Source organism: Zalophus californianus, chromosome 6 (assembly GCF_009762305.2).
Source record: "Zalophus californianus isolate mZalCal1 chromosome 6, mZalCal1.pri.v2, whole genome shotgun sequence".
Lineage (NCBI taxonomy): Eukaryota > Metazoa > Chordata > Mammalia > Carnivora > Otariidae > Zalophus > Zalophus californianus.
Window position 1 is genome coordinate 38,816,712 of NC_045600.1, and position 21,399 is coordinate 38,838,110.

General features: G+C 37.1%; 1 protein-coding gene across 8 annotated transcripts in view; it reads right to left on the reverse strand.

Annotated features, from left to right (window-relative positions):
* The window catches only part of SLC38A6 (solute carrier family 38 member 6), a 63,104-nt gene that overhangs the window by 39,156 nt on the left and 2,549 nt on the right, over window positions 1-21,399 (reverse strand). For all 8 annotated transcript variants that reach the window (XM_035727900.1, XM_027569313.2, XM_027569311.2 and 5 more), the window contains 3 exons: window positions 19,868-19,941; window positions 6,190-6,242; window positions 2,640-2,679 (listed from right to left, as the gene is read on the reverse strand). In XM_035727900.1, the coding sequence (XP_035583793.1) occupies window positions 2,640-2,679; window positions 6,190-6,242; window positions 19,868-19,941 (167 nt within the window). The remainder of the gene's footprint in view (window positions 1-2,639; window positions 2,680-6,189; window positions 6,243-19,867; window positions 19,942-21,399) is intronic.

Sequence of the window (21,399 nt, forward strand, 5' to 3'; positions counted from 1 at the left end):
TTTGTGTTCAGCTTTCCAAATATTTAAAGCTAGTGATCAGTCTAGCCGTTCCTTTTTCTCTTTCTTGATAAATATATGTAGGATATTAAAAAGTACTTGGACATAGCTCATACAAATCATACTCAGCTCTGTTCAGTTCAACAAAGGTTTATCAAGCCCTAGGTATTGTGCTAGGTTCTGGGAGTACAAAAAGAAATGAGACCTAGTCCTTGCCCTGGAAGAGCTTACAAGAGAGTAGGGGAGAAAAGTATACAGAAATAGCTTCAGTCTAATAAAAAGTGCTAAATTAGATCATGTACAATAATAGATACAAGATTAGAGAACAAGGAAGGGACCAGAGTAAAGGATACCAAGAATACAACAGCGGGCATTTTGGCAGGGTCACACATTTGGATCCAAATTCCTGGATTGAAAATACTATATTTTTTCATAGATATATATTCATACAGATATATATTCATATATATATATTCATACACACACAGACACACACACACACTATATATTCGGCTCAGGTCATGATCTCAGGTCCTGGGATCAGCCCCAAGTCGGGATGCCTGCTCAGTGGAGAGTCTGCTTCTCCCTCTGCTCCTCTCATTTGTTCATGCGCACGCTAGCGCTCTCTCTCAAATGAATAAATCTTAAAAAAAAAATTCTACATAAAATTTCAAAGAGTTCAACTTAATCTAAACAAAATGTGATGGTTCTTAGTAATAAGATAGAATAATGACGGACTGAAAATATTAAAATGTACACTCGTATTAGGGGCGCCTGGGTGTCTCACGGGTTCAGCGTCTGCCTTCGGCTCAGATCATGGTCCCAGGGTCCTGAGATCGAGCTCTCCCATCAGGCCCCCTGCTGGGGGGGAACCTGCTTCTCCCTCCCTCTGCTGCTCCCCCCACTCTGCTGCTCCCCCTGCCTGTGCTCTCTCTCCCACTCTCACAAATAAATAATACAATCTTTAAAAACATATATATACACTTGTATTAGAAATTACAAGTGCACACTTAAGCAATTATATTTGCTAAAATAAGATAAATTATTCTAAAGCAGATCAATGGCATTATACAAATTCATAAAGGAAGAGACTGTTTACTGGCTTCTAGTGTGAAGATGAAGTAGTGTATGTTAGAAGGAGATTATTTGGTATGACATCCACGAAAGCATTCTTCTCTTTTTTCCATGAACACTCAAAGAATTAAACATGAATGTTCAGGATTCCCAAAACAATAGTAAGTATAATTTATTGTTGGAACCTTAATTTTTTCCTTGACCAAGAAACCCATTAAAGATGGAATTTGGTTGAATAATACTTAAAAGTAAAATAGCTGAGATCTCGAGTATCAGAATTGAACTTTATTAAAGCTGTCATCTTTAAATTATTTTGAACTGTTACACATAAGAAATAAGATTAAAATTTCCTCTGACCATACAACCTTGTGTAAGTCCAAAATGCATGTCAACCTTCCCCGTGTGTTTTCCTTTAACCTAATAGCATTTATTTAGTCCTCCAGTAAATGGTAAAAGAAAATTAAGACCTTGTTCAGCACTATATACTCTCTCTTTTTTTTTTAAGATTTTATTTATTTATTTGACAGAGAGAGACAAAGCGAGAGAAGGAACACAAACAGGGGGAGTGGGAGAGGGAGAAGCAGGCTTCCCGCGGAGCAGGGAGCCCAATGCTGCGGGGCTCGATCCCAGGACCCTTGGATCATGACCTGAGCTGAAGGCAGATGTTTAACGACTGAGCCACCCAGGCGCCCCAGCACTATATAACTTCCTTACAACGTATACAAACATGACTCCCATATTTTGGATTTAAATGTTTAATACATTTAGTTAGTAACTGTCTATAATTAACAGTAATTTTTGTTTCTACATGGTTCTAGATATTGGGATCTTTTTTAGTGAAAACAAGATACAAGATAAATGTGAGAACGGTTCTTATTTCTTTCAGGTTTGTTTGTTTGTTTGTTTGTTTGTTTATTTATTTTTTAGAGAGGGTAGGGGTGCAGAGGGAGGGGGAGAATCTTAAGCAGACTCCACACCCAGCACACAGACCAATGCAGGGCTCAATCTCATGACCCTGAGATCATGACCTGAGCTAAAATCTGAAGTCAGACGCTTAACCAACTGAGCCACCCAGGCGCCCCAGGTTCGTTTATTTTTTAAACTACCTTGTCATTTTAAATCTCTTGGTTATAAGAGGACACTGCTTATCTATACCAGATTGTTCACAGCCCAGGAAACATCACTCCCTCTGAAGCAGTATATGCCAATGCCATAATTAGGACAAAAGGAGAGGGGAAATATTTTAGAATCACCTGGAGAGTTTTTCCAAACTGTACCTTACCACTATCACAAGTACAGAAAGCCAGTGCTCTAGAGGTGTATTGCAGACCTAATAACAAGATTGAAATCAAGGATTTCCCTGAAACTAAATTTAGAAGCTACTGTCTTACAAGGACTGCTAATAAAAAGGATCTTAAAAAAAAAAAGAGTAATGAGGACAACGCTGAAGGTTTCTGAAGATACCTATGTGTGCAGTTCCCAGCTAGATCTGTAGTAAGGCAATAAACAAAAGGAAGAAATCACTGCCATCACATTTATGCATAAGCAGTGCACTTTCAGTTTCTTACCTCCAATATTCTGAATTAGGATGGTGCCTGCTACTGCCACCTATAAAAGAACAAATGTATTCACAAGATGAAAGAAGAAATAAAAGGATCAGTATTTTACTAAAATCCAATAACCATTACTAAAAAACAGATGCAGAAGTGAAGAGAAATTGAAAAGAATACACTGTCAGCCATTTGTAATACATAAAACTAATGATCATCACATAAAAAGCCCTTTTTTAATAGTTCCATAATTCCTATAAAGAATGCTTTTGAAAATTTTCTTGGCAGTCATTTTAAACAGTTAAAAGTGTTAAAAACTAGTAATTGGTGATTATCAAAGTAGCAAAAAATTGCAATTAAATCTATCTGGTCTCATTCTCCCTTTTTCACCGCTTTAGGAGGTAGAATGAGGCATTGCTTTAGTAGGTCGACTGCTACAGCTTGAGGTGTGCTGTGAGGATGCTGTTTTGCACAGAAGGAAATTACAGTCTCCTGAGTGTGTTAGCATGGCAAAAAACAAGCTTTTGAACATCCTGTCCCAGGAATTAGTAAAGTCTAGAGCAGAAAACTCTAGAGCCCACATATTCTCAGATCTGAAATTTTAAGCAAACTATTTCAAACTCAAGAATATGGAGTGGGCTTAGTGTAAGAAAGAAGAAGGTCGTAAAGACTGTAGTCTATTGGAGAACTCCTCCCCTTTCAAAATGGGGCACCTGCCGCTCAGCTCCGGCCAGCTGCTGGCATGTGAGAATGTGGATCCAATGTAGCTCTATCTTCTACATTTCATTAATTTTTCAAGGAAAGTCAGAAACTGAATTCTTTCAAAATTTCATAACTCTTAGTTGGCAATCAGTTAAAAATAAGAAAATGTAGGCCAAACCAAATATGCCTAAGGACTAAGTTCAGCTTGTAGGTTTGCTGGTTTGTGATTCGGATGAGCTTCCTGGGAAACTCAAGACACCTTATCCATTGGTAATCAGATGTACTCAAAGGAAATGACTAGATATTCTACTTCAATCACATAAGTCTTGGTGGATCTGCACTGCCAGTGGATATTGGGAGTGGCCTAGCTATCTAGGATCATTCAGTTCATGGACTGGGAACAGATCACCTCTCAGACTCCCCTCTACTAGGAATTCCATCAGTGGCACATCATTTGCCTATCCTGGAAACACTAGAGGTCTTGGGGTCTGCAGAGTAGGGCTAATGATGGAGTAGTTGCCACTCTAACTTTTCCAGAAGAAACTTTGCATGTCAACTCTTTTAAAAATTAGTTACAAAATGTCATAGTTATTTGTGAAGACTATTTTGAACTTTTGCACACTTTTATATACAATTGATAGCTACTGCTATCATAGATGAAATTCTGATTTCTACTAATATATTGCAAAAAACAGTAAGATCAACTTATTCATGATTATCTTTCCATCTTAAGTACTGAATTTAAGCACTTAAGATCTACAAAGTCAGTATGTTTACCTACCTATCTATGCCTCCAGTGCCTACTATAATGAATGGCACATGGTATTTACTCAATAAATATTTGTTTGGTGAGTAGATAAATTATAGACAATTTTAAAAATCTTTCTTAAAGAGTTCAACAAATTTAAAAATATTTCTTTAATTCTCAGAACAATGTTATCTTATTATGTCCTATCCATATCTGCATCATATCTGGCAAGAAGGAAATAGGAAAGTTTCTTTTTTTAAAATATTTTATTTATTTGACAGAGAGAGAGAGAGAACAAGCAGTGGGAGCAGCAGAGGGAGAGGGAGAAGCAGGCTCCCCGCTGAGCAGGGAGCCCAATGCAGGGGCTCGATCCCAGGACCCTGGGATCATGACCTGAGCTGAAGGCAGACACCTAACCGACTGAGCCACCCAGGTGCCCTGGAAATAGGAAAGTATCAACCCAATTGTGGAAGTGGAGAGGAAGTATAAAAAAGGCAAACAAACAGCAACTCCTCATTTAAAGTATCCTCTGTGTACCTGCCTCCTAAGAACTGAGTGCCTACATTAATGATAGTGCAACTATTCTAGAGTTTTAGAAGGGAACGGGGACTCTCAATTCTTTTAGATTCTGCTGCTTTTCAAGGAATGCAGGAAATACTAGTGTGAAATAACAGTGATGATGTTTAGAGTCCTATTTATAGATCATATGGAATTAATTTGAGAGTTTTCTTATACGTATAAAGAACATTTTCTTCTTCCTTGGTTAAACTGGAAACAGGAAACTGATCACGATTATACGAAACATCCCTGTCCGCAGGAAAGAGAAACTGTTATCAGGATGATTAACAAAACCCTTTACCTGCGAGTAACATAGTCTCCATTTTGTTCAAGTTTCAGGTTATTAAGACAAGGTTAAAACCATGAGGCTACACAGCATGATTTAAATATTCTTTTTATACTTTAAAAACAAAGTTAATTTGAATGTAAATATAGGTTTTCCCCTATCATGCAGCTATATCTTTTTCCTCCCAGACTCACTTCTTAGAAGTTGGTTTGGCTATCTTTAAGATTAAAAACAAACACAAAACACAAACAACAGATTTACAAATGAAAGAAAAAGTCCTATTTGAAACCAACATGAAAATGGGTTTTAAAAGTATGACAGATCTTCAGAAATAAAGTACAACAGTACTCACAAAAATATTTAACTCCTGATTAACTGTGGAGGAAGACGCGGTTTCCTCTACCTCTCAATTTAGTTTAATATGCCTATCACAAACGAATGCCCAATAAATATTGTTGTCATTTCTATTATTCTGAGGAGGAAAAGCAGTTGATTTAGAGTTGGAAGTTCTACAATGTAATACTGGCTTTAAGTAACTGTGCACATATAGGCCTCTTCATTTCTCTGGGCCTTAATTTCCTCACCTATAAATGAGGGAATAGCTTGATCATCTTTTAGCACTGTTCAACTCTTAAGTGATATAATCTTCTAATTACCAGTTTTGTAAACAGTCATGCTAAAATCTTAATTCTATGCTTCTTTCTTTTCCTATCTTTATGAGGATTTACTCAGTTAATATAATCAACTTTTAAAAAAAGATTTTATTTATTTATTTGACAGAGAGAGACACAGCGAGAGAGGGAACACAAGCAGGGGGAGTGAGAGAGGGAGAAGAAGGCTTCCTGTGGAGCAGGGAGCCTGACATGGGGCTCAATCCCAGGACCCGGGGATCATGACCTGAGCTGAAGGCAGACACTTAATGAATGAGCCACCCAGGCACCCCTATAATCAAAATTAATTAAAAAAAACTTAAAACAGGCCATTGTTACAGCTTTAAAATTGTTCAAGTCCCTGCTCTCCTTCATTAGGGTGAAAAACACTAATAGATTTAAGTGTCGAATTAAATTTATTGATGCATTTTCCAGAAGGGCATATAGAGAGATTTCTTCTCTTTGCCTTCCTGTTCCCATCATTCTGTCTTTCTTCACTTTAGTTTCCTTTTAGTCCCCTAACTTCGTTCTCTTAGATATACCTGTCTCTTTTAACTAGAAATGGAAGGAAAAAAAAATGTCTCTGGATTTTGGAGACAGTAAGGAGAAAAAAAAAATTTTTACCTTTCCGGGTAATCCAAATGCAAAGAGTCCAAGATCTTCATAAGATGTCACAGCTGTTGAGAGAGATTATAATTGTTACTTTTACACAAAACTATTTGGGTGCCAATTTCTAAAGGTAAGAAAGCTATTCCACTACTATCTTATAGCTATTGGATGGTTACATTAAATTTAGAGCAGAAGTAACCACTGCTGGGGGAAACTTTTGGAGACTTATGGTCTGTAAGGATAGAGTCATAGAATAAGTAGAGCTTAACAAATTGCAAGGTTATCTACTTACCACCCAGGCTGCAGTAGTTCAAATGCACTGATCACTCAAGAACAACCCCACTTCTCCCTCAACAGTACTTGCACACTACACTATCCAAAAGCAAGCTTTCACCGGCAATAGTCTCTGAAAACTGCATATATAAAGTTAGATAAAGTATGAAAGCTGTATCATACTTTCAGAGACATTCATTTTTCCTTACCTCATAATTAGTAGGGCATACACTTTCTTTTTTCATCATGAGTATGGCATTACATTTTCATTCCAGATATTTAAGAAATGCAGGCACAGAAAAGATGAAAATTAAATGGCTCATAAAAGAACACAATTTGTCCTTAGCCTGTATAGCTTCATGTTCTAACTAATGACGCCACCGGTAAAAATGAGAAGTAAAAACATTTATGTAATCCTATAGTCTGAAAAGTGTGTAACCTTACAGTACTTACACTAAAAAGCAGCAGACTAGCAGATGCTAAGGCTTGGTACAGCAACACACTTTTCCTATTGAGTCCAAGATATGGTCATCATTTTTTAAAGCAAGTCTTAATATATTCTCTCAAGAAATACACAGGTTTTCTTTAAATTGTCACTAACTTAACAAAAAGCTCCTCTGTACTTTTGTATACAAAAACCACCAGGTTTGTAAAGTTAAGCATTTAAAAAGTGTTTATGGCCTTTACATGTTATACCTACAAAGTTGGAAAGAAAACTGAAATGTTGAAAATATAAAATTACTAAAATACTAATTAAGAACAAAAATTTTAACATTTTTAATTGCAAAATTTAAATTATTAACTTTAATCTATTTCAGAGTTGGATGACACAGGTATTTTTTTTAAGTGTATTTATATACTGCTAAACCCAGTGAACAAAGACAATTTAGTTTTGATTTTGGGATATATAATTTGATTATAAGTAGGAACCTTTATACTTTAACAATGAAAGACTCCTACAATAATCTTACAGGGGTAGATTTTGGATACATTTTAGAACATAAAAATTAAAAAGCAGAGTTACAAAATGAAGAACTGGAATTTTTTCCTCCTTTGTGAAATGCCAAAATTCTTTTTTCCAAATATATATATTCTAAAGTGAATGTCAACACAAAAATTAATAATTATTTTAATCAATAAATCTTTACTAGTTTGTCTTAATTTTCTAAACATAATTGATAATATTATATAGGAGCACAATTCCTTAAATTTGACATTCCAAAGCCTTGGTATATATATATTAAACCAGAAAAATTGTCTAAATGTTAGCTTCTATATAATTTGACACTGAGAAGGTAAGTTTGCTGAATATTATGTGTATGTGAACCAAGTCTCCAGAAGGTCTCTGATCTGACACTAAAGCATGAGATTAAAGGAACATCATTGTTCAATTTTAGCATCCCTCCTTAATATTATAGTTAAAATTGTCTGTTTTTTTTTTTTTTTAAGATTTTGTTTATTTATTTGCCAGAGAGAAAGAGAGAGCACAAGCAGGGGGAGTGACCTGCAGAGGGAGAGGGAGAAGCAAACTCTCCGCTGAGCAGGGAGCCCGATGTGGGACACAATCCCAGGACCCTGGGATCATGACCCGAACTGAAGGTAGTCGCCTAACCAACTGAGTCACCCAGGCGCCCCTATCTGTTCTTTCTTAAAAAAAAACTTTTCTTCCAAGAACTTAAAACAAGGAGGCTTTTCAGTGTCACAAATGGGAATATACTGAATAACTTGCTTTTAAAATGACTTATGTAGAGGTTCTCTGTCAATAAGCAAGTTATTAAGATGATACTGATCCAAAATTTTACTAAGGTTTGTTTCATTTTTGAACAGCAGAAAACAAGTATAGATTTATATTTAGTAAACATGAAAAGCTAATAAATTTCCCATAAGCAAAAGTCATAATACTGAAGGATTCCAAAAAGAACTGGTATTTCAATTACCTAAATAAATTAAACATTAACTTTTAAATTACAACACAACCTTTATTATCACAGAAAATATAATCAAACTAATAGCTTAATAAAGATAAATGTACTTGCAACTTCTGACAGTAGTGGCATGCATTTTAGCAATTTCAAACTTGCTATTATTTTCTAACTTTATAAAAGTATCTCTAAATACAGCAAACTCCCAAATTCAGAGAGAAAAACGTTTAGACTTTTAAATGGAGACTGAGTATAATGTTCAAATCTGCACTCTATCTTCCAAATCAGCACGTCTGGCTAGCCATTCAGTTTTGTCACTGTCATCATACTTCTTTTATGTTGCAAAAATAAGAAGTATTTTCCCATGTCTAAGACATCATGAGTATGAATAATGGCTTCTGGCTTAACATTGAGGCTTTACTAAAATATGTACACAGTCAGCCAAATGCTTTATCTCTACATATTCTCTTTTAATTTTTAATGGTTTTCTGGACCATCTCAACATATAAACCCAAACAACCCTAGTGAAATATTTTTAAAGTTCTGTTTTATCATTTGGGCAGTTAAGATGCTAGTAATAGTGTAAATTGGTATGACGTTCGGAATACAGTTTGAACAATGAGCCTTTAAAATATTTTTAACATTTGGGGGCGCTGGGATGGCTCTCTCGATTAGGCGGCCGACTCTTGATTTTGGCTCAGATCATGATCTCAGGGTTGTGAGATCAAGCCCCTTGCCAGGCTCCAAGCTGCCACTCAGCATGGAATCTGCTTGTCCTTCTCCCTGCCCCTCCCCCAGCTCACTCATTCCCTCTCTCTCTCTCTCTAATAAATAATTAAATAAAATTAAAAAAAATATTTATAACATTTTACCCCTAGAAGCTTGCATCTTAGGAAATACGACTAAAATCACAAAACACTATATGCAAAGATTATCATGCATAATTTACACTGAAATAAAAAAAACCCACCACAAACCACCTAAATATTCAATAATGGTAAAGTGGTTAAGTATATTATTAGTAGTATACCTGATACATTAATAGGTAGCCATTAAAAACTATGTTTATGATAACATGAAAAATGTCAATATTGAATGAAAAAATTGATTCGAATATGATCCATAAATTAAAAACATAAAAAGAGTGGGATGAACTATATAAACTGGTAAAAATGATCATGTAGTCTTCTTTCTTTGTCTTCCTTTTCTGGGGGGGCATTCAAATATTCCACAATGACCATAATGGGCTGGTGGAACTTTAAAAACCAGACTCCTTGTATAGTTCTATTTCCTCTACCAAATATTGGATGGGGTCGATTTAAGCTGCAACTTTTAATTTCTCTGGTGTTTAGTAAAGTATCATTTGGTCTCCTAATAAGGGATATTCTTCTGCTCTTTCATATGATCAATGTTTTAATATCTTATTTATAAAGTGAAAATGTTTTGAGAGATCTCAAAATAAGATGTGGTAATGACCAGTCACATTAGAAGCATATTCCTACAGAATAGGAATAACATTAGTTATGAAATTATAAAATTAATTCAGTCTTTTACAGGAAACCATACAAGCAGTATTTGGCACAATTCTCCTTAAATAAATAACTGAAAGCAGTCGTTAGCAATCTATTTTAGGAAATTATTTTTTGATATTAAAGAAATCAATGCTCTGTTTTCAGGAGGCAGAAAGGCTGTAAATCTTAACACGTAAATTGGGGGAAAATTTCTTCTTTAATGTACCATCAAGGCACACGATAGTGCTATTTTGGCGAGACCAAGAGTTTGGCTCCACACGAATCATTTGGAAAGCTGCTTCCCATAAAGTTGTGGAATACTTCCAGCTAGTTACTCCAGTGTTCTGTCTGCTTTGCATTTTTTCCTCAATGAAATAGGACAATTAATAAACTCTGGTTACAGTACAAAGCCCAAGCTTCAGCAGCAGCAATATTATCTTTGGATCTGAATTGAGGGACATAAGTTATTCAAAAACAGTTCAATTCTCAGAAAGTTGGCCATTTGGAATGCACCCTTATTATTTTGAAATTGTTCTCTTTCTTGTGCTTTCCATCACTTTCCTCTCACCTTTTTCTCCCTAATAGTGTCATGCAGGTCATTCATTTATTGAGTGTCTACTATGTAACTGTATCACTACTTCTGACCTTTCTCAATATGTAATTAAATGTCAGTTTACCCACTAAATGCGGTATGATTCTAGAGAATTCGATGCAGGAAAAGAAAATAGAATACTAGAATACTAGAAACATTCTCCTTTCAAGTGGCACAGAGGTTGTGATATTGCATGTGTAGAGAAAGTTCTAGGATCCCAATATACTGCTTGGCTCTGCTGTGAACATTTATATAATCTTATCCTATAAATGCTACTCATTAGTTTTCAACTAATTTACAGAAAGTAAATATTGTCAATCTTGACAATATAAAGTTGCAGCAGGGAAATATGGGGAGTATGGGAAATAGGGAGAGGACAGGTGAGAGAAAGCGTAGGAGCACTAATATCATATCACATGGTAGAGTCAAGGGATGCTCTCTAAAGTCCATGGAACAAAAATAAAAATTTAGGGGCGCCTGGGTGGCTCAGTTGGTTAAGCGACTGCCTTCGGCTCAGGTCATGATCCTGGAGTCCCAGGATCGAGTCCCACATCGGGCTCCCTGCTCAGCAGGGAGTCTGCTTCTCCCTCTGACCCTCTTCCCTCTCGTGCTCTCTATCTCTCATTCTCTCTCTCTCAAATAAATAAATAAAATCTTTAAAAATAAATAAATAAATAAAAATTTAAGTGTATTAGAGTTACAAAATAATCAGCCCACACAGGTGGGTTATGATACCTATAGGAATTTCATTTCAGATAGTAAATGGAGCACTAAGAAGTTTTTTTAAGAAGGGTGTTGCAATGGGGGCACCTGGATGATTCAGTCAGTTAAGCATCTGCCTTCCGCTCAGGTCATGATCCCGGAGTCCTGGGATGGAGCCCCACATCAGCTCCCCGCTCAGCAGGGAGTCTGCTTCTCCCTCTGCCTCTGCCCCTCCCTCAGGTCATGCTCGTTCTCTCTCTCTCAAATATTAAATAAATAAATAAATATATAAGAAGGGTGCTGCAATGGATGGTGTTGAGAATCACTGCTCTAAAGGGCTTATGTAAAAAAACCCAAAATGGTGAGCACAAAGGAGACATTTTACTCATTTATTTCCTCATCACTGTTAACAATTAAAATCCTAATAAAAGAACTATAACCTTACTTTAGGAAGAGGAAGTTAGGGGCGATGCTCTTTCTCAGTGGGCTCTAGGAAGGACCAAAATTCTCTTTGGAAGCAACAAGTGGTGAATCCCAGTATCTTCCTTGACTCTTTTCAACCACCTCAGTTGCTTCTCACTGGTTCAGCAAAAACTCCAAATTCCTTAGGTGATACTTGTCTATCTCTTCAGTTTTCTTTTCTCTTTTGTAGTTCATGCACAAATAGTAAACTATTTTTGGTATCTTGAATAACATATACAGTACATACTTTTCTAAATGCGATATTCTCTCTTCCCTTGTCTCCTAGTCAAATTCCTTTTCGGCTCAGTCCTCCAGGAATATTTACTGACCATCAACCTCCAACCCAGACAAGGCAAATCACTCCCTCCTCTGAGCTATCACTATATCTAGCCCAGATTCAAATAGCTACAATCATCACACTGCCATTATAATTTTTTTTACTTACATATTTGTCTCCCCAATAGACTATGAACTTTTCCAGGGAAGGAAGTCTTACTTATCTCTATATTCCCAACAGATAAAAAAGAGTACTGAACCAATGAATGAGCCTCTACCCAGGGCTTCAGTTCTAGGACCTGTCCATCTAGATATACAGCTGCCCCTCGAGCAACACAGGGGCTAGGGTGCCAACCCCGTGCAGTCAAAAATCTGCATATAACTTTTGACTCCTTAGAAACTTAATTACTAAGAGCTTACGGCTGACCAGAAGCCCTACTGATAACAGTCAATTAACACATACTTTGTATGTTATATACATTATATACTAGCTGCATTTTTTTTAAGATTTTATTTATTTATTTATTTATTTTATTTATTTTTTAAGATTTTATTTAAGAGAGAGACACAGCGAGAGAGGGAACACAAGCAGAGGCAGAGAGAGAGGGAGAAGCAGGCCCGCCGTGGAGCAGGGAGCCCAATGTGGGGCTCGATCCCGGGACTTGGGATCATGACCCGAGCCGAAGGTAGATGCTTAACGACCGAGCCACCCAGGCGCCCCTATACTGGCTTCTTTTTTTTTTTTTTTTTAAAGATTTTATTTTTATTTATTCGAGAGAGAGAGAATGAAAGATAGAGAGCACGAGAGGGAAGAGGGTCAGAGGGAGAAGCAGACACCCTGCTGAGCAGGGAGCCCGATGTGGGACTTGATCCCGGGACTCCAGGATCATGACCTGAGCCGAAGGCAGTTGCCTAACCAACTGAGCCACCCAGGCGCCCCCCTATACTGGCTTCTTATAAAGGAAACTACAGAAACAAAAATGTTATTAGAAATTCATCAAGAAGACAAAATACATTTTCCATACTGTACTTATCAAAAAAAAAACCATATATAAGTGGATCTACACAGTTCAAACCTCTGCTGTTCAAGAATCAACTATTCTTCAAATCCCCCTATCCAAAGCTGAACTCATTTTTACTTTGAATCAATGCCTCCTGCTATGTCCTTATCTCCATTTAATGACACTATCATTAGTCCAGTGTCTCATAAAAGAAATCTGGGAGATATCCGTAGACATGTCCTTCTCTCTTACTCACCATATTCAGACATCAGCTCCTCTCAATTCTAACTCCCTTAACCTCCATATTCCCTAATCCATTTCTTTCTTTTATTTCCCTTGTTAATACTTTGTTTCAATCTTCCAGTATTTGATTCTTAGACTTTTGTGACAACCAGGCCTCACTGCTCACTTACTCAGGTACTGTTAGTGCAAATTAGAGCCAGACAAATGAGAAAGGCATTCCTTTCAGGAAAAAGACAAAGAAAAGGGTCATCATGAACACATATCTTGAAGGCAAGCATGGCCTGGAAAGCTGACTGCGCCTTTGTGAAAAACAAAACAAAACAAAACAAAAAACAAACTACTCGGGGGCAGCGGGGGGCTGGGTAGCTCAATCAGTTAAGCATCTGACTCTTGATCTCAGCTCAGATCTTGATTTCAGGGTTGTGAGTTCAAGCACCGCCACGGAGCCCACTTAAAAAAAAAAAAAAGCAAAAGCGAAAGCTACTCCAATCTGGAGGTGGCTTTTAGATCAGCTGCTCAGTTGTCTTGGGAACTCCCTTTACTTCTCTCCTATGCTAAATTCCCTATTTCTTTGAAAGTACATAACTTTGGTAAATGGCATCCTCCACTGCTCATTAAGTAGGAGTGCACAGGAAATAATTTTTTGAGTCTTTGCCTGTATGAAAATGTTATTATTCTACCATCATACTTACATGATAGTTTTGCTGGGTATAGAATTCTATACTGAAATCATCCCCCACCCCTAAATTTTGAAGGTATTGTTTTAGTCTTATTTAAAGTATTTCCTGGGAAGTCATTTGCTATTATAGTTCTTGATTAATTGTATGAGAATTTTGTTTGTTTCTCCTCTCTGAAAGCTTTTAGGATATTCTCTGGGGTTTCTGATTTTTCACAATGATGTGTGCTTGTATGAATTATTTTTCAATTATTATAGGATACTAAGAAGAATCCTTTCAATCTGGAAACTAATTTCCTTCAGTTACACAAACTTTCTTTGCATTATTCTGTTGATAATTTCCTACCATTACATTTTTTCTCTTCTCTTTTTATGGAATTCCAATTATTTGCATGTTGAACCTCCTGGACTGGACCTCTATTTTGTATCTTTCCTCTCTTATCCCAAGCTCCTTGTCTTCCCCTCACCTCCCTGCCTAAAAAAATTTCCTTAACTCTTTCAACACTACTAATCTTGAATTTTATTTTTAATTTCTAGGACTCTTATATTCTCTTATTATAACCTTTTAATAATTTCTTTGTTTCAAAAATGCAGTATCTTCTTTTAGTTCTCTGAAGCTATTGAAGTTTTTTTTTTTTTAAGTTTTCATCTGGTCTCTGTATTATCTGTTTCCTCTTTTCCTCCGAGTTTGTTTCTTTCTTAATTTTTGGGGGGGGAAGGAGCAGAGGAAGATGGAGAGAGAGCATCTTAAGCAGGCTCTACACTCAGCACAGAGCGGGACGTGAGACTCAGTCTCACAACTCTGAGATCATGATGTGGGCCAAACCAAGAGTCTGATGCTTAACCAACTAAGCCATCCAGGTGCCCCTTTAATTTTTTTTTTTAATAAATTTTCTTTTTAAGAGCAGTTTTAAGTTCACAGCAACACTGAGCAGAAAGTATGGAGAGTTTCCACATCTTCCCTAACCCCAAACATGCACAGCCTCCACCACTATCAACGTTCTCCACTAGAGTGGTACATTTATTACAGTCGATGAACCTACACTGACACATTATTACCCAAAGTCCACAGTTTAGAGTTCACTTTTGATGCTGTACATTCTATGGGTTTTGACAAATGAATAATGACATGTATCCACTAGTAAAGTATCATACACAATAGTTTAACTGCCACCAACATCCTCTGTGCTCTGCCTATTCATTTCTCCTTCCCCTCTAGCCCCTGGAAACCACTGGTCTTTTCACTGTCTCCATAGTTTTACTTTTTCGAGAATGTCACAGAGTCGACCATTTTTTAAAAAGTAGGCTCCAGGGGTGCCTGGGTGGCTCAGTCGTTAAGCATCTGCCTTCAGCTCAGGTCATGATCCCACGGTCCTGGATCGAGCCCCACATCGGGCTCCTTGCTCAGCAGGAAGCCTGCTTCTCCCTCTCCCACTCCCCCTGCTTGTGTTCCCTCTCTCGCTCTCTGTCAAAAAATAAATAAAATCTTTAAAAAATAAAAATAAATAAATAAATAAATAAAAAATAAAAAGTAGGCTCCAGGGATGCCTGGGTGGCTCAGTTGGTTAAGCAGCTGCCTTTGGCTCAGGTCATGATCCCAGGGCCCTGGGATTGAGTCCCACATCAGGCTCCTTGCTCAGTGGGGAGCCTGCTTCCCCCCTGCCTACCACTCCCTCTGCTTATGTCATCTCTCTCTCTCTGTGACAAATAAATAAATAAAATATTAAAAAAATAAAAACATTAAAAGTAGACTCCATACCCAACATGGGGCTTGAACTCAAGCCTGAGATCAAGAGTTGCACGCTCTACTGACAGAGCCAGCCAGACGCCCCAGAAATGCTGTATAGCTGGAACTGTACAGGATGTAGCCTTTTCAGATTGGATTCTTTCACTTAGTAATATACATTTAAGGTTCCTCCATGTTTTTTCATTGTTTGATAGCTCATTTCTTTTTAGTGCTGAATATTTCATTGTCTGGATGGACCACCATTTATCCATTCACCTACCAAAGGACAACTTGGTTACTTCTAAGTTCTGGCAATTATGAATAGAGCAGGTATAAACATCCATGTGCAGGTTTTTGTGTCAACATAAGTTTTCAACTCATTTAGATACCTAGTAGTAACATCTAGATCTGGTAGTACAACTGCTGAATCAAATGGTAGCCTCTATACCTTTTCATCAGGATCTTCACATGTTGTGTCAATGTTTACCTTCAAAATTATAGAACGGGTACTTCCTCACATTTGGAGCTTGCATCTGGAGTATGAGGGGAAAAAATGAGTTCACCGTAACTCCAAGATCTTTGGCCTAAGCAACTAGAAGGAAGATGCTACCATCTACTTAGGTGAGAAAAGAGTGGAAGGTATAGACTGGAAGTGCAAAATTGGACAGTTTGGTTAATTTGAGATAGATAGATAGATATATCAGCATCCAAGTGGGGATGTCATGGAGGCAGTTGGATATGAGACTGAAATTCAGGGGAAGAGATCCAGGCTAAGGACATAAAGTTTAGGGTCACCAGGAGCCCTAGTGAGTATAAAAGAAATCAGAGGAATAGTCCTGCGGTACTCCAGTGTTTAGAAGATGGAAAGACAAAGAATATTCAGCAGAAAAAAAGAAGAGTATTCAGTGGAATAGGACAGAAACCAGAAGAATGTAAATAAGTGTCACACAGAGGAAGGAACAACTAACTACTAAACGCTGCTGAGCAGTCAACTAAGGTGAAGACTGACGACTGACTGCTGGATTTAGCAACTAAGTGTAAGTCACCGGTACAATAATTTCAATGGAATGATGGGGGAAAGCCTAACTGGAGTGGGTTCAAAAGAGAGTAAGAGGGGGGAAAAGAAAAGAGAGAATGAGAGGAAGGGAAACAGTATCTGGCATAAACAAGTCTTCTAAGGAGTTTTGCTATGAAGGCATGGAGCATACTGAAGGAATGTGGAGTCCTTCTTAAAACAGAAGAAATGACAGATTCTTTGTAAATGGATAGGAAGAAAACAAAGGAAAAAAGATGATAAAAAAGAAGGAGAAGGGAGAGAGTGGCTGGAGGGATGCAGGTGAGAGCAAATGGGATCACAGCAGAAGTAGAAAAGCTGGCCTTAGATAAGAACACTAAGAGTTCGTCCAAAGTAACAGAGCATATGGCACAAATGAAAAATGGGAAGGTGTAAGTGGTGGCAAGAGCTTATAATGTTCATTTATGATTCCTTCTATTTTCTCAGTGAAATAGAAATTGAAGGAATCAGCTAAGAATGTAATCAACGAGAATGTGTTGAAGGTTTGAGAGAAAGGAGAAGATATGAAAAAATCACCTCCTAATAGCAGAGTAAGCAAGTGAGTGAACTAAGGAAGTTAATAAGGATTGTGTGATAGTGTCATAGGTCCACTAGATACCGAATCATAGTGATATCACTCTGTGAGGTTGTTTTTCTTCAGGAACATTCAATTGCACAGGTGCATGCGTGAAGTAGGCAGAGTCACATTTAACCATGGTTGGATTTTGCCACAGGAGTAGGATGATAAAAGGGAGGAACAAGGGAGTGCTTGTAATAACGTACCATGAAACTCCAACTGGACAAAGAGGGGGTATATGGACAAGAGAGTGAGGGCAAGTACAAAGGTGGTAGGGTCAGTGAATTCCCTCCTGCTGATAGTGATGTGGAGATCAGAGGAGGGGACCTATGGGTTTATTCCCTAAGCACAGAAGTTTCCCCAAAGAATCACAATAAGCCAACTGTTTCTGAGAGAGTAGTGTGTACAACACCTTGCAATCTTTAAGGGTTTTGCATCAGTGAGAACGCATAATAAAAGCCAGTACTGACCAAAGCCTTGGCATTTTATATACATTAGTGTATTTCATTCTCACAATAATCCCAAAAGGAAAGCATTATCATTACCATTTTATAGACAAACCAAGGCTAGAGAGATTTAGGTACCTTATATGCTACCTCCGCTCCTCAAAACAGTCTTCAGAGACCTCAATCCCTATATAAAATCCAAAACAGCAGAATTTCACATGAAGAAATCCTTTATTTTTATAAAGATTAACATTTCTCTTGTACTCCAGGCAAATAAATGAAGAAGTTATTTTGTAAAGACTTATGATAGCCCTTTCTCTGACCAATCAATCTGACCTGAGTTAATACTCCTTTATGACAGTCCAATACACTGAGGAAAAACATGTAGCTACATGTGATTCTCTAGTCTTTTGTGTGTGCATATATACATACACGTATATATATTTTTTAAAAGCCTACCTCCATAGAGAATTTTACAATGACTGAAGGAGTTCAACGGAAGACAGGTGCGTCAATGTATATGAAGAACCATGAAGAAGTGAGTTCATGGACCAAGCAAGCTACAAAAATAAAGGAAAAGAAAAAAGAGAAAGAAACAGAGGTTTTCAGTTCATACGCCCCCTAAAGTAACAGAAAAGAACCAAGACAGTGTCAGAATTTTAAAGTAAAATATAGATGAACTGAAGGAGAAAAAAAATCAGCATTACTTGGAAATCTTCCTAAATTGAGTATCACTTCCAAATAATTGAAATTAATAAAGCATGCTATAACGTTTTAGTTAATGAAGACATAGTTGCCGCATGGTTGACTAACATATTATTCTTTCAGTAGAATACATAATAAAGTAACCTATTAAGATGTTAAAAACTACCACAATTAGGTAAAAATAATCTTGCCACAGAGAGAAGCAGAATTTCAAAACATGTCATTAAAATTCCAGTCAGGTTTCAGCAGGAGTTACAGATACTTATTTAATGCTATGATTCCTGAATTTGGGATGCTGTTATGAACAACTTGTACTTTCAGATTACTATCACTGCATTGTTTCCTAGTATTTTTATCTGTCTGCACTGTCACCCAAGCCCCTTGAAAGAAAAGGCATACATTTGCAGGCTGGATGGCCAAAGGTGCTGGTACAAGTTATAGCTGTGAACTGTGGATCCTAAATCAGTTCTGCCTAAGAATCATCAGGAGGACTTTTAAAAACATATTTCTAAATTGCAACTTAGATTCTTGGAATTAGAATCCCTGTGGTTTATGAATCTCTGTTTATAAAAAGATCTGCAGGTATGTCTGATGGCACAGACAGATTAAATAGAGTAGAGCTGAGTATGCTCTGGAGAGTCTTAAAATTCTCAAGAAATGCCTTTGGGCTTCTCTCACCTGTTCCAGCCAGAATCCTATTTTTATCTATTTTATGTATCTATTCTGCTTCTTAAAGTCTGAAAACTACAAAACCTGATAGAGCAAAGTGAATTCACCCACATAAGAATTAAACTCATGATTCTGGCATCAAAACTGACCTAATCCAAACATAAAAGAGACCAGACAGATAAAAAGACCAGGATTGATGGACACAGAATATTTGTTAATGCCATAAGAAAAACTCTACTAACGCAGTTCTGTAATTCATACACTTGTATTCATTGCAACTGAAGAGAAGCTAATACATGACTGAATTAAAGTTCCAAATGGAAAAATGCATATACATATCTATATTGTTTTAATTGCATATAATTCTGTCATTTTACAAAAAAACTACCTTATTCTAGACTTGCAATTAAAAATGTAAAACTAAATAAATCTGAAGTTTAGTGACCTTGCCTCCTACAGAGCAGGCAGGAATAAATCTGAAAAGGTGTTCTCCTTGAGGAAATAATCGCCCTACGAGAAATATGATCAGAATAAACACCTGCCTACTGCTTCCCCATAACATAAAGTTTGGATTCCTTAAAACCCTTTCAGGTGTTTCCCCTAATCTACCTAATCTAGAAAACTATGCTGTGTGCTGTAGAGAAAGGCAGGTAAGTTTCCTCCTCCCATTCTGTCTTTAAATATTCTCCTAGGATTGGGTCTATCTCTTCTGGCCTTTTGAAATTCTCCATTTCAACCACCCTGCCTAATAATAATGTATGCCTGCTGGAAATTAAATTTGAGCCATCCAATCCTATATGTGGTTATCATCTCAAAGGGCCGCTTCAACAAATAACTCAGCATAATATTTTTACTCACCTGTCTGAATGCACATACTAAGCAGGAGGTGAACTGAGTAAGAAGCCAGGAGAGCAACTATCAACAGCAAGAAACTGAAATATAAAAGAGTACATGGTCAAACCCCCACAAAGTTTTCTTTTTTGAAGTATCTCATTACAAAACAAATTTTTTTCACATTCAGATGTTCGCAGGGACTATCTTTGAGTAGTTGGATTATGGTCACTAAAGAAAATATTATTCTGTATTTACCAAATTTTATTTAAATGAAAATATACTGCTTTTAGATTAAAAAAATAAATCAGAAAGAAACAAACTGTATTTAAAACAAAAACAATTTTCCCCTTCAGCACTCTTGTCTGCTGACTGCTGGTTCAGCTATTCAGTGATCTTGTACTGTTTCCCTTTTATAACTATTTCTTCCTATTTTAAGTCTAAACAGAAGTTTTAGTTGTGAAATCTCACTGTCTTCTTTTTCCTTCCCTCCATCCCTCCTCTTCCAATGACTGTACCTCCCTATGATACCTTCACCTATAATACTGAGTTGAGACTACTTCCTAGGGGCATCTGGGTGGCTCAGTTGGTTGAGCATCCAACTCTTAGTTTCAGCTCAGGTCATGATTCCAGGGTCGTGGGATGGAGCCCCATGTCTGGCTCCCCAGTCAGCGGGGAGTCTGCTGAAGATTCCCTCTCCCTCTTCCCCTCCCCCCACTCACATACCCTCACTAAAATAAATAAATCTTAAAAAAAAAAGACTGCATTTCCTAGCATCCATTATACACATACACACTCACCAAATCAAACAAAAGCAGTTAACACACATCTATTGACACAATTTGAAAAGGTACAAATAATGTAATAATTAGGGTCCTTTCACCAAAAGTGTGAAAAGAGACAATATGCATAATTTCCTACTTATTCTCAGGAGGATACTAACAGGACAAGCTTCTTAGAAAGCTGGCACTAGTGAGTGCCCCAAAACTTGAAGAAATTCTTCACGGTCTACTTAATAGTTGTAATTAAGTAGCAAAGCTGAGAGGTACACTTGTCATTTGTATACAAGTACACTTGTCAGTACACTTGAGGCCTCACAAAATAACAGTTTGGTTATCACTAAATGGAAAATGTGACATGATTCAATAAGGACATGTTCAGTGGTATACAACTGCACGTAAGGCCCTGGAGTACAAAATGTGATTTTTCAAAGGGAACTCAAAAGAGTCCTATGATTATGTCTTGCCTAAGATGTCAAATACGGTTTTGAAGTTTTAAAATTATGAAAGTTTGTTAAGGAACAAAACAAACAAGCAAAGAGGGAAAAAGAGAGAGAAATCAAGAAGTAGACCCTGAACTATAGAGAACAAACTGATGGTTACGGGGTGGGGGTGGGGGGGGCAGCGGCAACAGGTGATGGAGATTAGGGAGCGCACTTGTGATGAGCACTAGGTGATGTATAGAATGGTTGAATCACTATATTGTACACCTGAAACCAATATAATACTGTATATTAACTAAAGGGAATTTAAATTAAAGCTTTTAAAAAATTATGAGGG